Below are 19382 nucleotides of genomic sequence, written 5' to 3'. Positions count from 1 at the left end.
TGTAGACCTGATCTTGAATCATAGCTGATCTATTTCCTAGCTGTTGTATCTGACTTTTCTAAGCCTTAACTTTTGCATCTGTAAATGATTGTGGTCACTACAGTGATTATAGGATTGTTGTGCAAATTAAAAATTAATTTTTAAAAATAATGTTATAATTTAAAATATATGCAACAGCCCATTCAGTCCTTGCCACCCAGCAGCTGGGCAGCTATTTCTCAAATACCCATTCCATAGATGTAGAAACTGAGGGTCAAAGCAGTGACATAACTTGCTCCATTAAGTGTTTGGGTATTGGTGGGGCGGAGACTCAGGCCCGGGACTGAACTAGAGGATCCAAGTTTCTACCCACTGTTTGAGTACTTCCCAGTTAAATAGAACAGTGCCAGCCAGGTGTGTGGTGTAGTGCAGAGTAGAAAATAAGCACTGAAATGAAGGATACTGTTTATGAGATGTGGACAGTTATGGGCTTCCAGATGAGAACGTAAGACAGTTGGCAGAAGTGTATCATATGGCTTTAGGCCCAAGGTTTGGATTTCTGTACCTTGGTGCAAACCTGGAGAAAAGGCATTCACCCTGGTCTCAGGTGATGGCTTGTCCGGGAATCTGCACTTTGTTCTCAGTAAGTCATAGGGAAAAAGACAAATTTCCTATCTTGTCCCTCTTCATCTAGAGAAGGGGCCTTTGCCCTTCTAGCCCCAGTCAGTAAGGAGCTGTGACTAAAGCAGAAGAGGTACAGTCCCAGAGCTGGCTGCTTGTGTAGCTTAGCTCCTTCCCTTGGCGGCTTTCACATGAAGCTCCTTTTTGCTCCCAGATAAGACATTGTCTGTGGCGATCGAAGGCAGTGTGGATGAAGCCAAGGCTCTGTTCAAGCCTCCTGAAGACTCCCAAGGTAATGTGGTAATTGGGTGCCTCCTCCCAAGTCTTCTGTAGCAGTTACAGGGATACCATCCAAGGGCAGTGCTTGTCCTTTGGAAATAAGCTGTACTGATTCTGTGTAGCTGGGAGCTTTGCTTGTCTTAATGCTCAGGGGTCATTGGGGAAGAGCTCAGTTCCCAGAGTCACTGGCGCTTTGGACTTCAGTCCTGCCACTCACTGACCCAAGAGAAGCTCTTTAACAGTTCTGAGCAATTTACGCAGCTGTCAAGAATATAGTAATACCTTTTGTAAAATATTATGTGGACTAAATGATTAGGTCATGCTTGGAAAGCCCTTAGCATCCCCTGCACATTGCAACTCCCCAAATGATGTCTGCTGCTGCTATGATGGTAGATTTGTAACTATTACTGCTTACTGTTACTAATAGTACTATATTACCACCATCACCAATAGAGGGTCTTTTGGTTCATAGAATGACATTAAAAGCACTTTAAAAACCTTGGGTGGTAGGATTATAGGTAATTTTTATTTTTGCCTTGTGTTTTCTATATTGAATAAGCAGCTGCAAATTATTTATTCTCAAGAAACCATTTACAAAAGACAGAGAGTATGGGTCTCTGTATCCCATGGGTTGGGGCTCTTTAAAGAACTTTGCAAGCCCCCTCACCTCTAGCTGCCTTCTCTCTGGCTACAGACGATGAGAGCGACTCAGATGCTGAAGAGGAGCAGACCACGGTGAGAGCCATTTCCTCTCGAGGGGGTGCCAAGAAGCTACACTGGGGCCTGCTAGTTGGCAGGTGCCATCCTCCCTAGAAGCAGAAAGAGGTTTGAAAGAAGGGCCTCTGGGAACCTGGCAGCGGGGTACCTGTGAAGCAGCAGGGTCCAGGAAGAGTGCTGAGGCCCTGGCAGGCAGGGAGAGGGGAGGGGAAGAGTCGTACTGTGAGTGCTCATCAGCTTGGCTCTTTGTCTTTGTCCAGAAACGCCGACGACCCACACTGGGAGTTCAGTTGGATGATAAACGCAAGGAGATGCTGAAGAGGCACCCACTCTCTGTCATGCTCGACCTGAAGTGTAAAGGTCTGGCTCCCCTTATTTTAGGGGATCCTGTAGCACCTAAGAATTCAGAGATTTGCAATTTGCATAGGATCTAGTCAGTCAGGGCCTCTACCCAGGAAAAGATTTTGGTTTCTTTTTCCTCATTGTTCTGTATGGAATTTGATTTTCTTTTCCCCAAGTCATAGCCATAGCAACAAAATTCTAGATACATATGGGGTGTTTTATAAAACTATTGATTGATATATCTTTCTGAATTTGAATAATCATCTATCCAGAAAAAGTTGGAAAAGTATGCAGGTTTTGAATAATATGTCCAACATGCTTAATTTTATAAATACAAGTAGAACTTTGTGTTCCTGTAAGACTGTTTTGAATCTAGTTTTGAAAGGATTAAGGAGCACATGATAAAGCTCTATCAGAAGTTGTTTTTTCTCACCCCATACTCCCAGAACTTTTTCTTGGTCTTACATCTAAGGACAACCAGTGTTTCAGCTTCTTATGTATTTTCTAGAACTATCCTATGCATTTAGAAGCTTTTATACACGTGTACGGTCATCCCCTCCACCTTTAGTTTTTTACACAAATGGAACCACTGTACTTTCTTATCTTTTTTTTTTTTTTAACTTTTTGAGATGATTTTATACTCACAGGAGAGTTTCAATGAAGTAGACTCACAGTTCTTATATAGTCTTCACCTAGCTTCCCCCAATGTCAGCCTCAATCACAACACAGTTATTAAAACCAGGGTTAATTTCATTGGTACAATATTATTAACTACAAAATTTGTTCACATTTTTTCTGGTTTTTCCTTTTTATGTTGCAGGATCTAATCCATGATCTCACATTACTTTTAGTTGTCATATCCTTAGTCTCCTCCAGGCAGTAGTTCCCCAGTCTTTGCTTGTCTTTCAAGACCTTGATGCCTTGAAGACAAAGCTTATATATTATGTAGAAAGACTCTCAGTTGGGCTTACCTGGTGTTTTTTCCAGGTAAGACTAAAATTAATTTTGGGGCGGAATACCATAGGTGTGTTGTTTATGATCATGTCACGCCATGGTACATGGTAATACTGTCTTATTACTGGTGATGTTAGTCTTGAGCACTCTGTTTCCATATTGTATTTGTTAAAAGTAGTCTCTCATTCCCACTCACATTCAGGGGGAGGAAAATGAAGTTCCACCTCTTGGAGGAGGAGTAGCAGCCAAGAATTTGTAGATCTTCTGCCTCTTTTGCTCAGCATTATATTGCCGTTGAGTGTTTGGTATATAATTCCTTTCTCCAAAGCTGCCTTTCCTTTCTCCAGTGCTGTTGACTGTGCTATAATAGTTGACTTATAAATGATCTCTTCTATTTCTCTTCCTCCTCCAGATGACAGCGTGCTTCACCTGACTTTCTACTACCTCATGAACCTCAACATCATGACTGTAAAAGCCAAAGTGACAACTGCCATGGAACTGATCACCCCCATCAGTGCAGGGTACTAGACGGGTGCTATGGGAGGGGGGTGTGATGAGAGCCTCAGTGCTGGGCTGTCTCAGTTCCTCCATTGTCAGACTGAGGAAGTTTACGCTTACGTTGGTTTGTGTTGTCTTGTCCAGGCAACCAGAAGTTCTGGCACATCACTAGTATTTATAACACTCACTGACTTTAATTTGTGAAGTTTTCTTAACTACAAAGCAGATGATAAAAATGACTGCAGTAGGTGGGGCTGAACACCAGCTTTTTATAACAAGTGGAGAGAGTGTGAATATAAAAATGAGATTGACCCGATGCTTTCAGGTTGACAAATTTAGGCCTCTCTCTTCCTTTTCTCATTCTGTTCCAATTACGTCTCAGCTTGTATCTTTTCTTCACAGTGGTGGGTCTCTGTTTAGGTTTTGAAGAGGGCAAATGAGCAGAGGCATAGTATTGACAATCTCAGGTCACATATCATCCCTAGAAGACCATGACCACAGCAGTCTTGTTCCACAGTCAGGAGTGGGAAGAAAGGCGGAGGGCTGGGGCTGGGGGTGTGAACTAGCCTCACATGAAAGAGCACTGCCCTTGGCCGTCACTCCTGGCCCTGCCATTTTTACTTTCACTGACTGTAGAAAGAAGGGAGGCACAGGTCAGTGCCTGGAGGGTGGGGCTCTTTCTGCAACTGCCTCATGATGGCAAGTCCCTGGGTTTTAGACCCTGCACTTATAGACAGTAGCATTGGACCCTGGGCTTGAGAGTGTTGTTGGATGACCCAGGGGCATTCTGTATAAAAGTGACTGCCCCTGCCCCCCATTAGAGGGAGCCATGGCTTGTTGCTTCAGAGTACCTGGTTACTCCACTCATCCTAGGCTCTTGGTCCAGTGAGCAGCTTGAGAGCCCTGTCCTTGGTGGGGCTTCTGTCATGAGTGTTCTGCCTGCTTTTCTCTGCTAATAACGGCTTCAGGCTGGCTTCAGTGCACGCTTAACTCCAGCTCCTTTCAAACCTTTCCATGTACAATGACTGGGGCAGTGATGCAGACTGATTATGAGCTTGGAGCAGAGTTCTAGCAAGTACCAGGCCTGCCACTTAGAGCTGTATGTGTACCTTTAGCCAAGTTTCCTGGCCTCTGAGTCTGTTTGCTAATTTTGTATTTGCTAACGGTAATATCCCCTCCCAGGTGCTTGTGAAGAGGCAGGTCAAGTGCTTAGTATAGGTGGACACACTGTCATTTAGAAAATGACAGCTGTGTTTATCATCCTCAACTCATTTAACTCTCACAGTGGCTCTACCAGGAGAGGAAACTGAGGCTCTGGAGAATTGAGGGACTGCATCAAGATCACAGGCAGTGAGTAGAGAGTGTTGATTTGAAGTTGGCCAGGCCAGTGTACCAGTGTACTGTACTACTGTCATTACCAGGTGGGCCCTAGCCCCCAAAGAGGGAGGAGACACGAAAGGAAATACCCTGAACCAGGATTAGGTCTTCAAGGGCCTTCAGTTGTTTTCTAGCTCATCCTTCTATTTCACAGATGGAGAAACTGGAGTCTAAGGGCTATATGACCAGTTATTGCAACCCTGGGCCTAGGGCTTCAAACTCCCAGCCCAGAGTCCTTAGCCCATGTACATACTGCATTGGCTTCTGAAGACACCATCCTGGTATATATGGTTTTACTTATGTACTAAAACATGGGAATACTTTTTTCTTTTAATATGATCTTGTATCACAGTAATTCCTTAGTGTCATTAGTAGTCAGAGTTCAAATTTCCCTGATTTTCTCAAAAGGTTTTTTTATTAGCTCTAGTTTTAACAGTTTGGGTTTTATTTTATTTTTATAGTTTGGCTTTAAATCTGGATATTTGTAAGGTCCATATGTTGTAGTTGGGTAAGGTGTCTCAAGTATCTTTTCGTCTCAGTGTTCCTACCATCTTTTTATTTTATTAAGGGAAGTAGGTGGTTTGCTCTGTAGGTTTCCCCTAGTCTGCATTTGATTCCCTGAATTACAGTTTAGCTTGTTATTTCTTCCCCCTGGATGTCCTATAAATTTCTAGAGTTAGAGGCTTGATTGGATTCCATTTAGAATTTTGGGAGTTTCTGGGAAGGATGGTGTCATAGATATTGTTGGGTGTTTCTCTCAGGAGGCACAGACTCTATTTTTGTTATGTAAGCATTGATGACTGTTGAAAAGATCTACTGATTCATTAGGGAATTAATGGGGTTTTTTTGTTTGTTTTTAAATCTTTTTCATTATTTTTTTAAGATTTATTTTATTTATACAAGAACTGGGGTACAGGCCAGAGCACAGGAGGGTGAGAGAATTCACCAGAGACAGAGTGGGGAGCAGAATAGGCAGATGGACTGAAAACACTGCTGAGGGGAGCAGCAGGCCAGACAGGAGAAATCTGCTGAGCCATGTGGGTATTCTCCCTAGCCGGCCAGGAATAGAACCCATGCTGCACAGGCTGTGGACACTCCACAGTGCAGTGCTCAACCCTCTGTGCCACTGGGGAGGCCTGGAAATTAATGTTTTTAATACAAACATTTTAATCAGAATTATAGCAATGGGTTGAATTTTCTCAAGAGATTATTTTCTGGAATGATCTTTATTAGACCATTTTAATTCATTGATCAATTTTTCATTAATCTGTTTTTAATCTTTTTCATTTTTATTTCACAAGGTTTCTTCAATCCCTTATTTTCCATTATTTTTTTCTATATTGAAATTTTTTATAGCAAGTGTTTGGATAATTAAATCATTTTTTTGTTTAGAAGTTTTATAACTATAGATAACATTCCCTTTTATATCCATTATTTTTACCAAATTCAGTTGTTCTGAGCCACATTTGAACTGTAACTTTTATCAAAGAGAGTTAATTCTTCCATTAGATTTTGTCAGTTAAAAACCTTTGTTATGAACAGCATTTTTAGTTTTACCTGTTCTGCTTTGATTGCTTTAAGCTATTAGTAATGATTGCTAAGCATTGGCAAAAAGACTGAACATTTTTATTTGTTTTCTAGCCAATTTTCATGTGAGGCAACAAAGGGGTCTGAAATGCATGTGGGTAGGAAGTCTCTGAGCAAGACAAAAGAGGAAAGAGTCTGAAGCTGCCATTGCTCCTGTGTTAAGTTCCAAAGACCACATGCAGGAACTGAGAGCAGCAGGGACAGCCTGTCCTCCTGAGTTACTGTTGATACTATCCCTGGAAAGATGGAGGAGCCCTCCCCACCCCCAGTTGGTTGAGGGAAAGAGTAGGTCTTCTTGTCCTTTGATCAGATTGCTCCATTATCTCCCACCCAGCCCCAGCCCCATACCATTTCTTCTCTGCTTGTCATGATTAATTACAGGCTGTGCCCTAACCATTTCAGGTGGGTGGCGGTAGTGTCGCTGTCACTCTCTGCTTATAGTACTGGGTCACCTTGTCTCTAGTGAATGCAATAATATCTTTTCTGACAATATAAAAGGGAGCTTTTTATGTGGTTAGCATGAAATTTGATCAAAGCAAGATACAGCAGCAAAGCTGTACACTTGTTCTCTCTGGGACAGAGAGGGATCTGTTATACTCCTGTGAAGACTGTAACTACTTCTATTTCTGGTGTCACAGTGCTTTGCTCCCCTGAGGTAAGGCCCTTGTCACATTTAACTCTTGAAGGGATAGGTTTTTTTTTTTTAAATTGGAGGTTAAGAATGCTATCTTTGATTAGATGATGCATATCCTGACTTCAGCACTTACTAGCTATGTGACCTTGGACAAGCCATATCCTTCAGTGCCAGAGTTTCTCTTTTATAAAATGGGAATGACCCTGAAACTCTAGTGGAGGATGAGTAAAGCATGTACATACCTCAAGGTGTGAACCTGTACCCCTCAAGTAACTAGATTTGTAAACAGGTGATTAATCAATATGACAAAATTTTTTAAAAATGGAACTGGTATTACTCTCACCTCATAGAAAGCATTCACTAAATGTGGCATTGATCATCAGGGCAAAGGGACAAATGCCCAAGTCTGTCTCGAGGTAAGGTGTTGGCTGGCATCTCACTACAGTCTTTTCCCTTTCAGTGACTTACTGTCTCCAGATTCAATCCTGAGTTGTTTGTATCCTGGGGATCATGGAAAGAAAACTCCCAATCCAGCCAACCAGTATCAGTTTGATAAAGTTGGGTGAGTCAGCGGCCTCTCTGCTTCTGAGATTCTCTGTGACTCATATCCAACCCTGGAGAGTTGTTGGGGCCAGAGGCCTCCCAGGGGGCAGAAAGGAAAATAGGGTGGGAGGAACTGCTGTGTCAAGAAGAAAACGCATGCCCTAGCCTGCTTATGAGACCGAGGAAGGTCATGGAAGGGTAGGAAATGGTAGAAGGACCAAAACTTGGAGAACATGACACAATGAAAATGTTTAACATTTTAATTCTCTGAGAAATAAAAATTTTTAAATATTTTATAAATCAACATGCCAATGAAGAGATCAAGTTCACTGATGTTTTACTGAGATTTACTTGTGAGTTGAAGACTGCTGGGGGAAAAGAGAAAAAATGAATATGGGAGAGATGAAACTCACAGTAAGGAATAGATGAAATTAAGAGACTGCTGACAGCCTGGCTGAGCCTGCAGGACTGGCCTTTTTGGGTGGGATGAGAGAACAGGAACAGGGTCATATCCTGGGAGCATTGCAGAAATCAATGACTTAAGAAATAATTTTATCCTATGTTATTTTCTGTAGCATCCTGACTTTGAGAGACTACGTACTTGATCTTGGTCATCCTTATTTGTGGGTACAGAAACTGGGTGGCCTCCACTTCCCCAAAGAGCAGCCCCAGGTGTGTATACTGGGCCAGTCTCCATGCCTGAGGAGCTCTATTTCTTCTGTCAACTCTGGAAGGACTTTTCATAGCCTTGGAACTTGGGACTAGTGGAATGCTTTCTCTTGGGGCTATCACCTGTCCTCCCTCCACTCAGGACCCTAAAATGTCTGAGGCCCTTAAGTGTCTAGGTGCCTTTTGTCTTCTTCCTGAGCCAAAGCACATTGGGTCCTTGCTCTGGGTATAGCATGGCCCTGCTGCTTCTTGGTCATGTGTCCAAAGACACCAATAGTGAGATGTATTCAGAACCCCAGGGCATTTGGCACCTTAGAAAAAGGTGCCTTTTCTCAGGAGCTCTCGAGAACCCAGCAGCTGCATCAGTGTCTGGGACTTGGTGTCTGTCCTGTGACAGCAGGTAAACTGTTGCTCATGGAAAGTGTCCAGCTCTGGACTTGGGTGGCAGGCAGGTCCTAGGAAAGAGGTGGTGCCTGGGGGAAAAGATATGGAGCACTGAATATGCGCTGCTCACTGTCATCCACAGCACACAGTGATCGCTGACCACTCACTGAGTGCCAGCCATATGGAAACCACTATGAAACTGCTGAAGACCAGAGTGCAGTCCCGACTGGCCCTCCACAAACAGTTTGCATCCCTGGGTAAGCTGGTGCGTTAGGACGATGACTTGAAAGCCACCCAGAACACTGGGACAACAGTTACTTAGCCCTTCACTCACTTTTTCTTAAATCCTGATGACAGTCAGAGAAGACTCTATTCCTAGCCCGTGCTGAACAGAGTTGCTGGTGGGACTTCTAGGCACTTGCTAACACAAGTTAGCAGATTGGCAAAGAGGAGCCTGTCTTAGGTTATGCATATCCAATTTTGATGTGCATTTGACAGATAATTATAGGATCCTGATTCATGCCAGGAAATAAGCATAGCATTGGAAAAATGTGAACACAGTAGAGGCAGCTCTACCTGCATGGATCTTGTATTCAACTTATTTGAATACTGTCCAGAGATCCACCCCCTCAGCTCTCACTCAAGACCTACTGAACTGATACTTTCCAGAGTGAGGCTGAGCCCATGTCTTTTCCATAAATTCCCAGGTAATTCTAATGAACCACTGACTCACATGGCGGCCATATCGGGGCTTTTTGTTGTTGTTTATTTGTTGATTAAATTCTTGTGAAGGGCTTACCGTGTGCAGGTGTTGCAAGTTATGGAGGGAGGGGTTAAGATTTTCCTGATATAAAAGAATCATTGTCAGGAAAGACATTGGGTTACGAGGACCCATCTGGACACCCCACTCCTCCAGGCAGTTCTTGATCTTTCAAGGGCAGCGTTGCTTGCTCCCCATCAGCATTGCTGAGTTTGTTTTGTCCCGGGATTGGTTGATTGTCATCCTCCACAGCATTTACTGTGCTGGCATATTTGCTTATTGAAACGCCAGCAGGAATTTACCCTGGAGCAGTTCTCCAGCTCTTTTCCCTTAGAGGAACTGACACAGAACGCTTCAGTCCTTTTCTTCATCAAGGTCAGCTATGAAAACAGCCCTTTCGGCTGTTTGATCTAATTAATAGTCAGCGCTGTGGAAGTGCTGTCGCTGGTTCTGGCTGCAGGGGTTTTGTTTTTCTGGCTATCATTTGCATTGAGGTTAAGGTTACGTGAACCCTGGTGCTGGATACAGCCACAAGCACAGCATTGGGTGAAGGGCAGGTTGGGTGCCTCCAGTCCTGACACATATTGACCTGGGCACCTACTGAGTACAGGGTTTACCTGGACAGCTGTCGGTGCTATTTGAGTGCTCCAGAGGATACTAGTTACTCAGCTATGGCACCTGATTTTCATCTGTGACACCACCTGTCTTGCTCTCTTTTAGAACATGGCATTGTGCCAGTTACTAGCGATTGCCAGTACCTCTTCCCTGCAAAGGTTGTCTCTCGCCTGGTGAAGTGGGTGACTATTGCCCCTGAGGATTACATGGTAGGTAGAGGAGTGACCAGTCACCCTTTGGGATTGCAGGTCCACATCACCTTTCAGCTCTTGGCTCTCCACCTAAAGGGCGGGTGATTTGACTAGAGGAGCTGGCAGTTCATTTCTTGTCTGTGGTGACTTCTAGGAGCTGCATTTCACCAAAGACATTGTGGAGGCAGGGCTGGCTGGGGATACCAATCTCTACTACATGGCACTCGTGGAAAGGGGCACAGGTAATGGTCTGCTCATCACTGTGGTTCTAGATAAGAGGAGTCACTAAAAAAAAAAGTTCTTGGGTTTACACAAAGGAAGCAGAAGATCCTAGAATCCTGCCATGGGAACTTAGCAAATGGTAGTGATGGTGAGAGCCACCATTCAGCAAGGACTTGTTCTACAGCATAGTCACATAGGTGCTTTAGCTTATTTGGTCCCAACGACAGTCCTGGGGGTGGTTATAATCCCATGTTATAGGTAAGGAAATTGAGCTTCATCACGAACACAATCTGAGCCTGAGCTCTTAGTCCCTTTGCTTTACCACTTTCTAGAATCAGATACCTGTTCCTCCCTGTCTTCATGGAGACAGGAGAGGTCTGCTGTGCCATGCAGGTAGCTCCCTGGCCGGCTAGGGATTGAATTCGTGCTGCAGAGGCTGCAGATAGCTTCACAGTGCTGTGCTTAACCCCTTGTGCCATCAGGGAGGCCCCTCTCCTGTTTTTAAAAATATATTTTTTAAAAGATTTGTCTTATTTATTTATGCATATAAGAACTGGCATGTAAGCCAGAGATGCGGGGAGTGAGAAGATTCACCAGCTCTCTTACCCTGTTATTTGAATTAATGATGGGTTGAAACATCTTTTCCACCCCCATGAACAGCAAATAAGGAATAGTATTTGTAGCCCACCGGTAGAGAGGATATATGTCATCCTGTTATTATCACCAGAGAAAACATGAGTAAGTTCAAAACTACAAATATTTCACTCAGTGATAATGAGCACAGCTTTGACCTCCAGCAATTCTGGCAAACTCAGCATTGCTCGGAGCCTCAATTTCCTTATATGTAAAATAGGGCTGATAATTGTGCTACGCATCTTACAGAATCATGGTTAAGATGAAATAAAACATGCATGAAGGGCTTAGCACACAGTAAAAATACAGTAAATACTGTTTAGAGTAAGTTAACTACTCTATAAATGTTGGTTATTTTAAGAAAAGTTTTCACAAACTAAATTTTTTAAAAAAGGAACAGAATATTGTATATACATGTTGACACAGCAATTGATTTACATCTGAAACCTATAAAATGTTATAAACCACATTATTTTTTTTTTTAATTTTTTTTTTTTAATAGAGGCATGTTTTTATTTATTTATTTGTTTGTTTGTTTGTTTTGTTTATACATGCACTGGGTACAGTCAGAAGCGCGGGAGGGTGAGAGAATTCACCAGAGCCAGAGTGGGGAGCAGAGCAGGCAGAAGGACCTAAGTACACTGCTGAGGGGAGCAGCGGGCGGCAGGAGAGGTCTGCGCGCCATGTGGGACCCTCCTCTGGTGGCCGGGGAGCAGCCGGGGATTGAACCAGCGCTGCAGAGGCCGCGGGCAGCTTCGCAACCCAGCGCTCAATCGCTGCGCCACCAGGGAGGCCCTAAACCACATTATTTTTTTAACAAAACCTATGAATAACAGAATAAAGAAAATATATTTGATACAACAGCTAACACACAATATTATTGAAATAAAAGAACAAATTGTAAGTCTTCATGTGGAAAAATTCCCAACTTGCTGGTAAATGAAGAATTTTTTGGACAAACCCAGTATGGAACAGAATCTGGGAGTCCCCGTATTTCTGTGTCCTTGGAGGAACCAGAGTTACAGGACTTGACCACATTCTAAACCTGGCAGTTTCACTTAAGAGATTTCAGGACAAATGTATAGTCAGTACCAGTATCAGTGGGACTATTATGAGACATCTGAGCCAACCTCAGGAGTCCAGTAGAGAGGGTGACTGCCAAACTTGGTTTCAGAACTGATTTTGCCTCCTCTTGTCTCTTCTCAGCCAAACTCCAGGCCGCTGTGGTTCTGAACCCAGGTTACTCCTCTATCCCACCCATTTTCCAGTTGTGTCTGAACTGGAAAGGGGAGAAAACCAATAGCAATGATGACAATATTCGGGTAAGGCCTGGCTGTGGGTGATGGAAGGAGCAGAGAGAGCTCCCTGGGGAGGTGGGGAATGGCTGTCTATCTATCTAGCCAATATCTTCTTTACTCAATCATTTGTCCATGGGCACTTCACTTGTTTCCAGATCTTGGCTATTGTAAATAATGCTGCAATAAACATGGGGTAGCATATACTTCTTCAAACCAGTAGTTCTATATTTTTTCAGGTAAAGACCCAAAATTTTGGGTTAATACCCAAAATTAGACCTGCTATAGCTGATGCTTGGGCACAGACATGATTCCCAGAACAGGGGGACCTGCCAGGATTTGTAGAATTTGCTGGAGCCTACCTACTTGGCATAGTAGAGGAAAGAGCCTAGAACCATTTCAACTTACCTTTCTTGGGATCCACAGATTCCCCCATTTATAGAACAGAGATACTATGAATATCCACCTTAAAAAGTTGTTGTCAGGCTTTTGTGAAAATGTGAATAAACTCACAAGCAACAGTGATATGTGAGATCATTGCAGCTAATAGTAATCCTGTTGATTTATTTGATTGCCCAGCAGCTTATGACTAGAGCCCCCCCTTTTTTTTTTTTTAAGGTATATTTTTATTTATAAAAGAGCACATTTTTAACCCTAACAGCTGCTAAGTTTGGCCTTGTCTTGAGATTCCTTCTCTCCACATCTCCGACTTCTTTTGGGCTTATGAGGCAGGGAAAGGTAGGGTCAGAATTCAGAAGACCTGTTGTCTTGAGGAGAGAGAGCCTTAAGATGAGCCACTTCAGCGTGATCTGGCATGACCCAGCTCCTGCAGTAGACCAGCTGCAGCTCATGTGGCACCGTGAGGCCAACCGGTCTGAAGGAAATGCTGAGTTTCTGGCCTTCGCACCCCACAGGCTATGGAGAGTGAGGTCAACGTGCGCTACAAGGAGCTGTGTGGCCCCCGACCCAGCCATCAGCTCTTGACTAACCAGCTGCAGCGGCTGTGCGTGCTGCTAGATGTCTACCTGGAGACTGAGAGTCATGACGACAGTGTGGAGGGACCTAAGGAGTTTCCCCAGGAGAAGATGTGTCTGCGACTTTTCAGGTGAGTGGGGAGGCAGAAATGCTAGGGCTTTGACAGTCTCTCCCAAGGGAACAGGGGCAGAGATCAGAGCCCAGCAGGGAGGACACATGCATTCCAAGGTGCACTTGGCTTATTCACAGTGGAAATTAAAATCCTAAAGCCAAATTTCCTGGGGAGAGCTTGTTCTCACCTTCCTGAAACTTACCCTACAGCCTTCTTCCTTACCATGTGGCCCATGTGTTTTTCGTTAACACCCCTGAAGATGCTCTGAAGGGCCACCCACTGAGTAAGCAGCACTGGACTATGAACCAAGAGGTTTTGACTGAACTGTGCATTCTACTCTTCTGTGGGAAATAGGGTTTGCTTTTTACTGTCCAAATTAGCTTTTCAACTATATGCATCCCCATCAGTTTCCAGAGTCTGCTATAAACTTCCCAGGAAACACTTCTCTGAAAATCTCGCCTTTAGGCAGTCAGACATTACAGAATGAGCCAGCTCTGAAGTCAGACTTTGTTGCCCATCACCTTTGTCACCTTGGAAGAACACTTCAGCTCAGCTCTGAGCCTGTTTTCGAAAGACTGAAGTGGAAGTATTTCCTTCTAACTCATGATGCATTAGACATAATTCATGTAAAGCATCCAGAATGGTTCCTGGTACAAAACAGGCTCAGAAAATGACAGCAGGTCCTGACTGCTCTATAAAGTGTCTGGGTTCATGGCACTTCTAGAATCTTTTCCTTTCTCTCAGGCAGTAGGTCTTGCCTTTTATCCTTTCACTTATGTTCTTGTTTTTAAAGAGTCAGTTTCAAAACTGTAGGGTCCACTGCTTTGGGTTTCTCTTCCCTTTGGGGTGTGAGGTTGGGTGGGTTACTCCCATCCACAGTAAGTCAGGGGAGGAAGAAGGGCCATAATCTGTTTCCAATTGGAACATCCCCCTGTTCCCTGTCAGTCTAAAAGATGCCTTACCTGCCCCTTATCTTGTTTGCTGACAGCCAATCCCAGCTCCTGGAAGCTTTCCCAGCATCCTCCCTCCTCTGGCACTTCTACCTGGCCTGGTTCTTTGTGTTTTCTGCTAATAACCAGCTCCAGCCCCTGTGTGGCTGCTGAAAAGCACAGCCATTGGCTAAATGTTGGCACCTTCTAGGACTTGCTCTCCCTGGTGGGTCTGTGTGAAACCTTAGCTTTTTCACCCTCCCAGCCCCCTGTAACACATTTCCAGGGTGGGAACTTTCACATGGCCAGTGTTATTCCCTGCTATGTAATGGTTCCCAAAGGCCCCCTTTCCTGAAGTGCTGCGCTCCTTTGTCAGGGCATTCCGGGGAGGTGCTCCTTTGGCGACTCAGAGCCAATTAACTCCATGGCTGGTGAAACAGGAGGATTGAGGTTCTTGGTCTGGTATTCCTCTGACTTAGGTATCAGGAGACCAGAGGTCTGACTCTCCCCCTTCCTGGGTACCTTCCATAAACTACATATGAGAGTGGCCTTGCTGACCTTTCTCCCTCCTGGTGTTCATGGCTGTGAACAAATGCTTTGGGGCCAGAAAGATCAAGGTTCACATTGCAGCTCCTGCTCTGTGATTAGGGTCTTTACTTGCCCCTTCCGATTCCTCATCAGTAAAATAACACCTACCTCAGGTGCTGTTGGGAGGGTGAGGTTAAATGAGATGGAGCCTGGAACGTGCCAAGCACAGTGCAGGCAGAGAAGCTCTCACTTTAGTAAGGGGTTACACTGGTGTTGGAATAAAATCCTTTCTTCTCTCATCACTACATCTCCCCTCTCCCCTCTCTCTCTGGCTCTTACTGTCCTTCCTTCACTTCTTTTCTCCTTTTTCTCTCATACTCACATCACACATTCTTTCTTCAGACCGGGATCCAGGGTGTCACCTGGCTACCAGTGAATGTCAGCCATAGGCTGGTGAATGAAAGGTGAATGGGGCTCTTTAGCTGCAAGTAATTCAGCATGGAGTCATGTGGAAAAGGACCCCCTATGAACTTTTGCTCAGGTGCCCAGGGTTAAACCTGAAACACTAAGCTTTATGGGGACACAGCTTTAGCTGTTACTGTCTGCCTGCCTGTGGCCAGCAGGTTTTGGCATCAGATTTTTGGCATTGAATTTTGTGTTTGCTGTTTGCTGAGCATTGAATGGTTTATCTCTCTGGGCCTGTTACTTCATCTGTAAATCTACAGAGTGATAAAAATAGCTTCTAAGAAGTAGTAAGTGTAAAGTACACTGCTCTTTACAGGTATTTTGTGCAAATTCTTTTTATGCCCAGATTCCTGCCTGCATGGGAATCTCTGCACAGAATTTTAAATTATTTTTTTTATTACAGAAATAAAATGTGTTTGTTTTTAATAATATAGGCAACAATGAGCAATGCAAAAAGTGAGAGTGCCCAAACACTGCCCCCAGCAGTGTCCACTGTCATGAGGACCCTTCCAGATTTGTGTTTATACATGTGCAAGCATATAAAGACATTTTTACAAAAATGGCACCATGTCTTACACACTGTTCTGCAGTATGCTTTTCTCACAAAGTTTCTCCTCCCCCCCAGTACACTAGTATTCCTTTGTGTGGATGAACCATAATTTATTTTATCAGCTCAGAGACCATAGTATTAACTCCTCTCTGTTCTCCCGTATCTCTAGGGGTCCCAGCAGGATGAAGCCTTTTAAATATAACCATCCTCAAGGATTCTTCAGCCACCGCTGACCTCCCACTCGGCCCACTGTTTCCCCTCAAGGCTCCTAAGTGCTGTACCACTGCTTTCTACTGTGGCCCACATGTGGCTCTTGATAGTCTCCAAAGACAGGTTTTGTTTCGTTTTCTGTTTATGTCTAGCCTATTAAAATGTCACCTGAAGAAGTGGCCTTTGTTTTGTAGTTCCTTGGGGACAGAGGGGGAACAGCAAGACTTTGCAGTTTGGAATCGCAGGTGGGCGCCATGGCATAGTGTGAAGGAGTGCTTGTGGGGAGGCTTTCTGTAGGTGGTCGTGAAAAGCACAGTGCAAAAGATTCTGACTGCAGAGAAATGCTGCCCACTTGTCCATACTCACCTTATTTCTGCTCTGGAAGGTCCTCATTTTGGTATTTATTTATTTATTTTATTTTATTTTGTTTTTTAAAGATTTATTTATTTATACAAGCACTGGGTACAGTCAGAAGCTCGGGAGGGTGAGAGAGTTCACCAGAGTCAGAGCAGAGAGCAGAGCAGGCAGACTCACGAAGTACACTGCTGAGGGGAGCAGCGGGCGCGGGCAGGAGAGGTCTGCGCGCCATGTGGGACCCTCACCTGGTGGCCGGGGATTGAACCGGCTCTGCAGAGGCTGCAGGCAGTTTCGCAACCCAGTGCTCAACTGCTGCGCCACCAGGGAGGCCCTCATTTGGGTATTTATTATCCCAAGTCCCTGCTGTTTGGAGATGATAGGGGAAGGCAAGGTCAGCATACCAGAGGAAGCAAAAGCGCTTCTCTTCCCTCCCCTTACTCCACGAGTCCTGTCATTGTCTCTCATGACCAGATTTTCTTTGATCCTTGGAAGTTACAGATGTCTAACAGCAACACAGTTAGAGACAAGCACTTCACAAAGAGTAATTATCAATGTTTCAGGATTCCACCAAGTCGGTAAGAGTGATACTGAGCGTCACATGCAGAGCTGATGGTCTGGCAGAGCAAGACCAGGTGACAACTAAGGAAAATCTCCATGGCGATGCCATGATCAGTGCCTCAGGAAATCATGGTTTAACTCTAAGGATTAAAAGGAGTCCTGGTGAAATAGGTAACACCCTTTAAAATGTTTGCAAAATGACCTTTGTAGTTCTGCAAAAGTCGAACTAAGTGAAGGATGGCATAAAGAGTTCTTAGACCATGTGTCAGGGAAGTTATGCTCTGTTGCCCCCAAAAGTTCAGTACTCAATTTTTTATACATTTTAAGAAATGAAATGTAAAGATGTAAAAATATTTAAGAATTATTACATCACAAGTGTAATTTAATGTTTGCTACCTACAAAAGGAAATTAATTTCTCTAGATTTATGGAGATATAATTGACATATAACATTGTGTACATTTAAGCTCCACAACGTGGCTTACTATATATGTGTATGTGCTATGTAATAGTATATATACTGTACATGTGATATACTATATATAGTGATATACTGTATATAGTCTATATATTCAGATATATATTGACCTGTACAGCCACAATAGGTTAATTTTTAAAGTTATTTATTTATTTAATTTTTGCATAGAAGAACTGGGGTGTAGGCCAGTGGTATGGAAAATGTGAGAGGATTCACCAGAGACAGAGTGGGGAGCAGAACAGGAGATTTACTGAAATACACTGCTAAGGGGAGCAGGTCTGCTGTGTCATATGTGGGTTAGCTCCCTGGCTTGGGATTAAACTTGGGCCATACTGATGAAAGTGCTGAGACTTAACCCCTCGGGCATCGGGGAGGCCCTGCAATGAGGTTAATTAATAAATCTTCCACTTCACATGGTTACCTTTTGTAAATATGTGTTGAAAACTTTTAAGATTTCTTAAACAACTTTAATCTCAGCAACTTTTTTTAAAGATTTATTTATTTATGCATACAAGAACTGGGGTATAGACCAGAAGTGCGGGGGAGTGCGGGGGGCGGGGATGGTGAAAAGATTCATCAGAGACAGAGTGGGGAGCAAAACAGGCAGATCTATGAAGTGCACTGCTGAGGGCGAGACAGGAGAGGTCTGCTGTGCCATATGGGTCAGTTCCCTGGCCAGCTGGGGATCAGGCTGGGATTGTACTCTTGCTTCAGTGGCTGGTGACAGCTTGATAGCACTGTATCTTTAACCCTTGCACCACCAGGGAGGCCTCCCCCGCAATATCTTTGAAGTTTGGTCCCCATTGTAAGGGACAAATCTTAAGTGGACTTTTGCTGATTCTCCTTGTGTCTCTGAAATAAAAGCTGTATCCTCCTGTCCTCTCAGCTGATCAGTGAGCATCTGAGTGACAACTTTTGAGGAAGAACTAGGAGACGCCAGCCCTGCCAGGGCTCATCATTTTACAGGTGGACACAGCCCAGTGAGGAAAGAAAGACACCTCAAGTGACTGTTAGATAAGCGTGCCTCTGCCTTCCCTTCAGCCTCCATCACTCCTTTGAATTCTAGAGGCAGATATTCTGCATCTCAGCAGTCCTCAAACTTCAATACGTGAGTGTGATCCCTCTAGGGAACTATTAGAAACAGATTCCCAATCCCCACTAATACTCGACTCAGTTGACCTGAGATGGGCTGAGAAAGTCTATTTTTACAAGTTCCCCAGGTACAGATTGCCCTAGTCTCTTTTTAGAAGTTACTGTACATTCTTCCCTTCCTTCATTTTTCTTGGTGACTCCTCAAATAATACAGGTAGGTCCTTTCTCTGTGCAGCTTCCCCTCTCCTATCTTTTGTACCTTGGACAACACGAACCTCTGGGCACTTTTTTCTCTCCATGTGGTGAGATCTACTTGCCTCTTCCCTGACCTACCTGCTCTGTCCCTGCTGGCATCCCCTTGGTCTGGCCACCTTCAGGACTTTTGTCTCACCACCTGTGCTGAATAAGATTGAAATGGGACCTAAAAATAGTTTCTTTAATGGCCCTGCATTGCAGCCTCCACGTTCTTAGCTGGGAGGCAGCCAGACTGACTCAGCATCTCTGACTCCGGCTCATCTCCAGAAGCCAGGACACGGTTGCAAAGACAGCTTGTAAGAGCTGAGAGGAAGCTGCTTCCTAGGCAGGAGATATAAGAACCTGTCTCCCTCCCAAAGAGATTTATCCTCTTCAAAGGAACAGTCTGAACAGAAGAATCCTTTGGTCTTAAGAAGGGTTTTAAAAGAATCAAGAAGCCCAGGACAATCCAGCCCTTTTGAGCTACCAACTGAGCCTTTTGTGCCTCAGGTAGGCAGGTTAAGGGAAAGGAGCCTGGCTTGTTTCCTCCATGGTGAGAATTGACCTTGACCTTTCTTGGGGCACATTCCAGACT

General features: G+C 44.1%; 1 protein-coding gene across 7 annotated transcripts in view; it reads left to right on the top strand.

Annotated features, from left to right (window-relative positions):
* Positions 1-16244, top strand: part of THOC5 (THO complex subunit 5) — a 28337-nt gene extending 12093 nt beyond the window's left edge. For all 7 annotated transcript variants that reach the window (XM_037510845.1, XM_037510848.2, XM_037510846.1 and 4 more), the window contains exons 9-20: positions 815-892; positions 1574-1614; positions 1857-1956; positions 3305-3413; positions 7449-7550; positions 8107-8203; positions 8727-8841; positions 10065-10168; positions 10305-10392; positions 12212-12327; positions 13215-13405; positions 16029-16244. In XM_037510845.1, coding sequence (XP_037366742.1) covers positions 815-892; positions 1574-1614; positions 1857-1956; positions 3305-3413; positions 7449-7550; positions 8107-8203; positions 8727-8841; positions 10065-10168; positions 10305-10392; positions 12212-12327; positions 13215-13405; positions 16029-16092 — 1205 coding nt within the window. In that variant the 3' untranslated portion in view covers positions 16093-16244. The remainder of the gene's footprint in view (positions 1-814; positions 893-1573; positions 1615-1856; positions 1957-3304; positions 3414-7448; positions 7551-8106; positions 8204-8726; positions 8842-10064; positions 10169-10304; positions 10393-12211; positions 12328-13214; positions 13406-16028) is intronic.
* The last annotated feature ends 3138 nt before the right edge of the window (positions 16245-19382 follow it).

Source organism: Talpa occidentalis, unplaced genomic scaffold, assembly GCF_014898055.3.
Source record: "Talpa occidentalis isolate TD23 unplaced genomic scaffold, MPIMG_talOcc4v2.1 talOcc4.14, whole genome shotgun sequence".
NCBI classification, from domain to species: Eukaryota; Metazoa; Chordata; class Mammalia; order Eulipotyphla; family Talpidae; genus Talpa; species Talpa occidentalis.
This window is presented reverse-complemented; position numbering and strand designations above follow the sequence as displayed.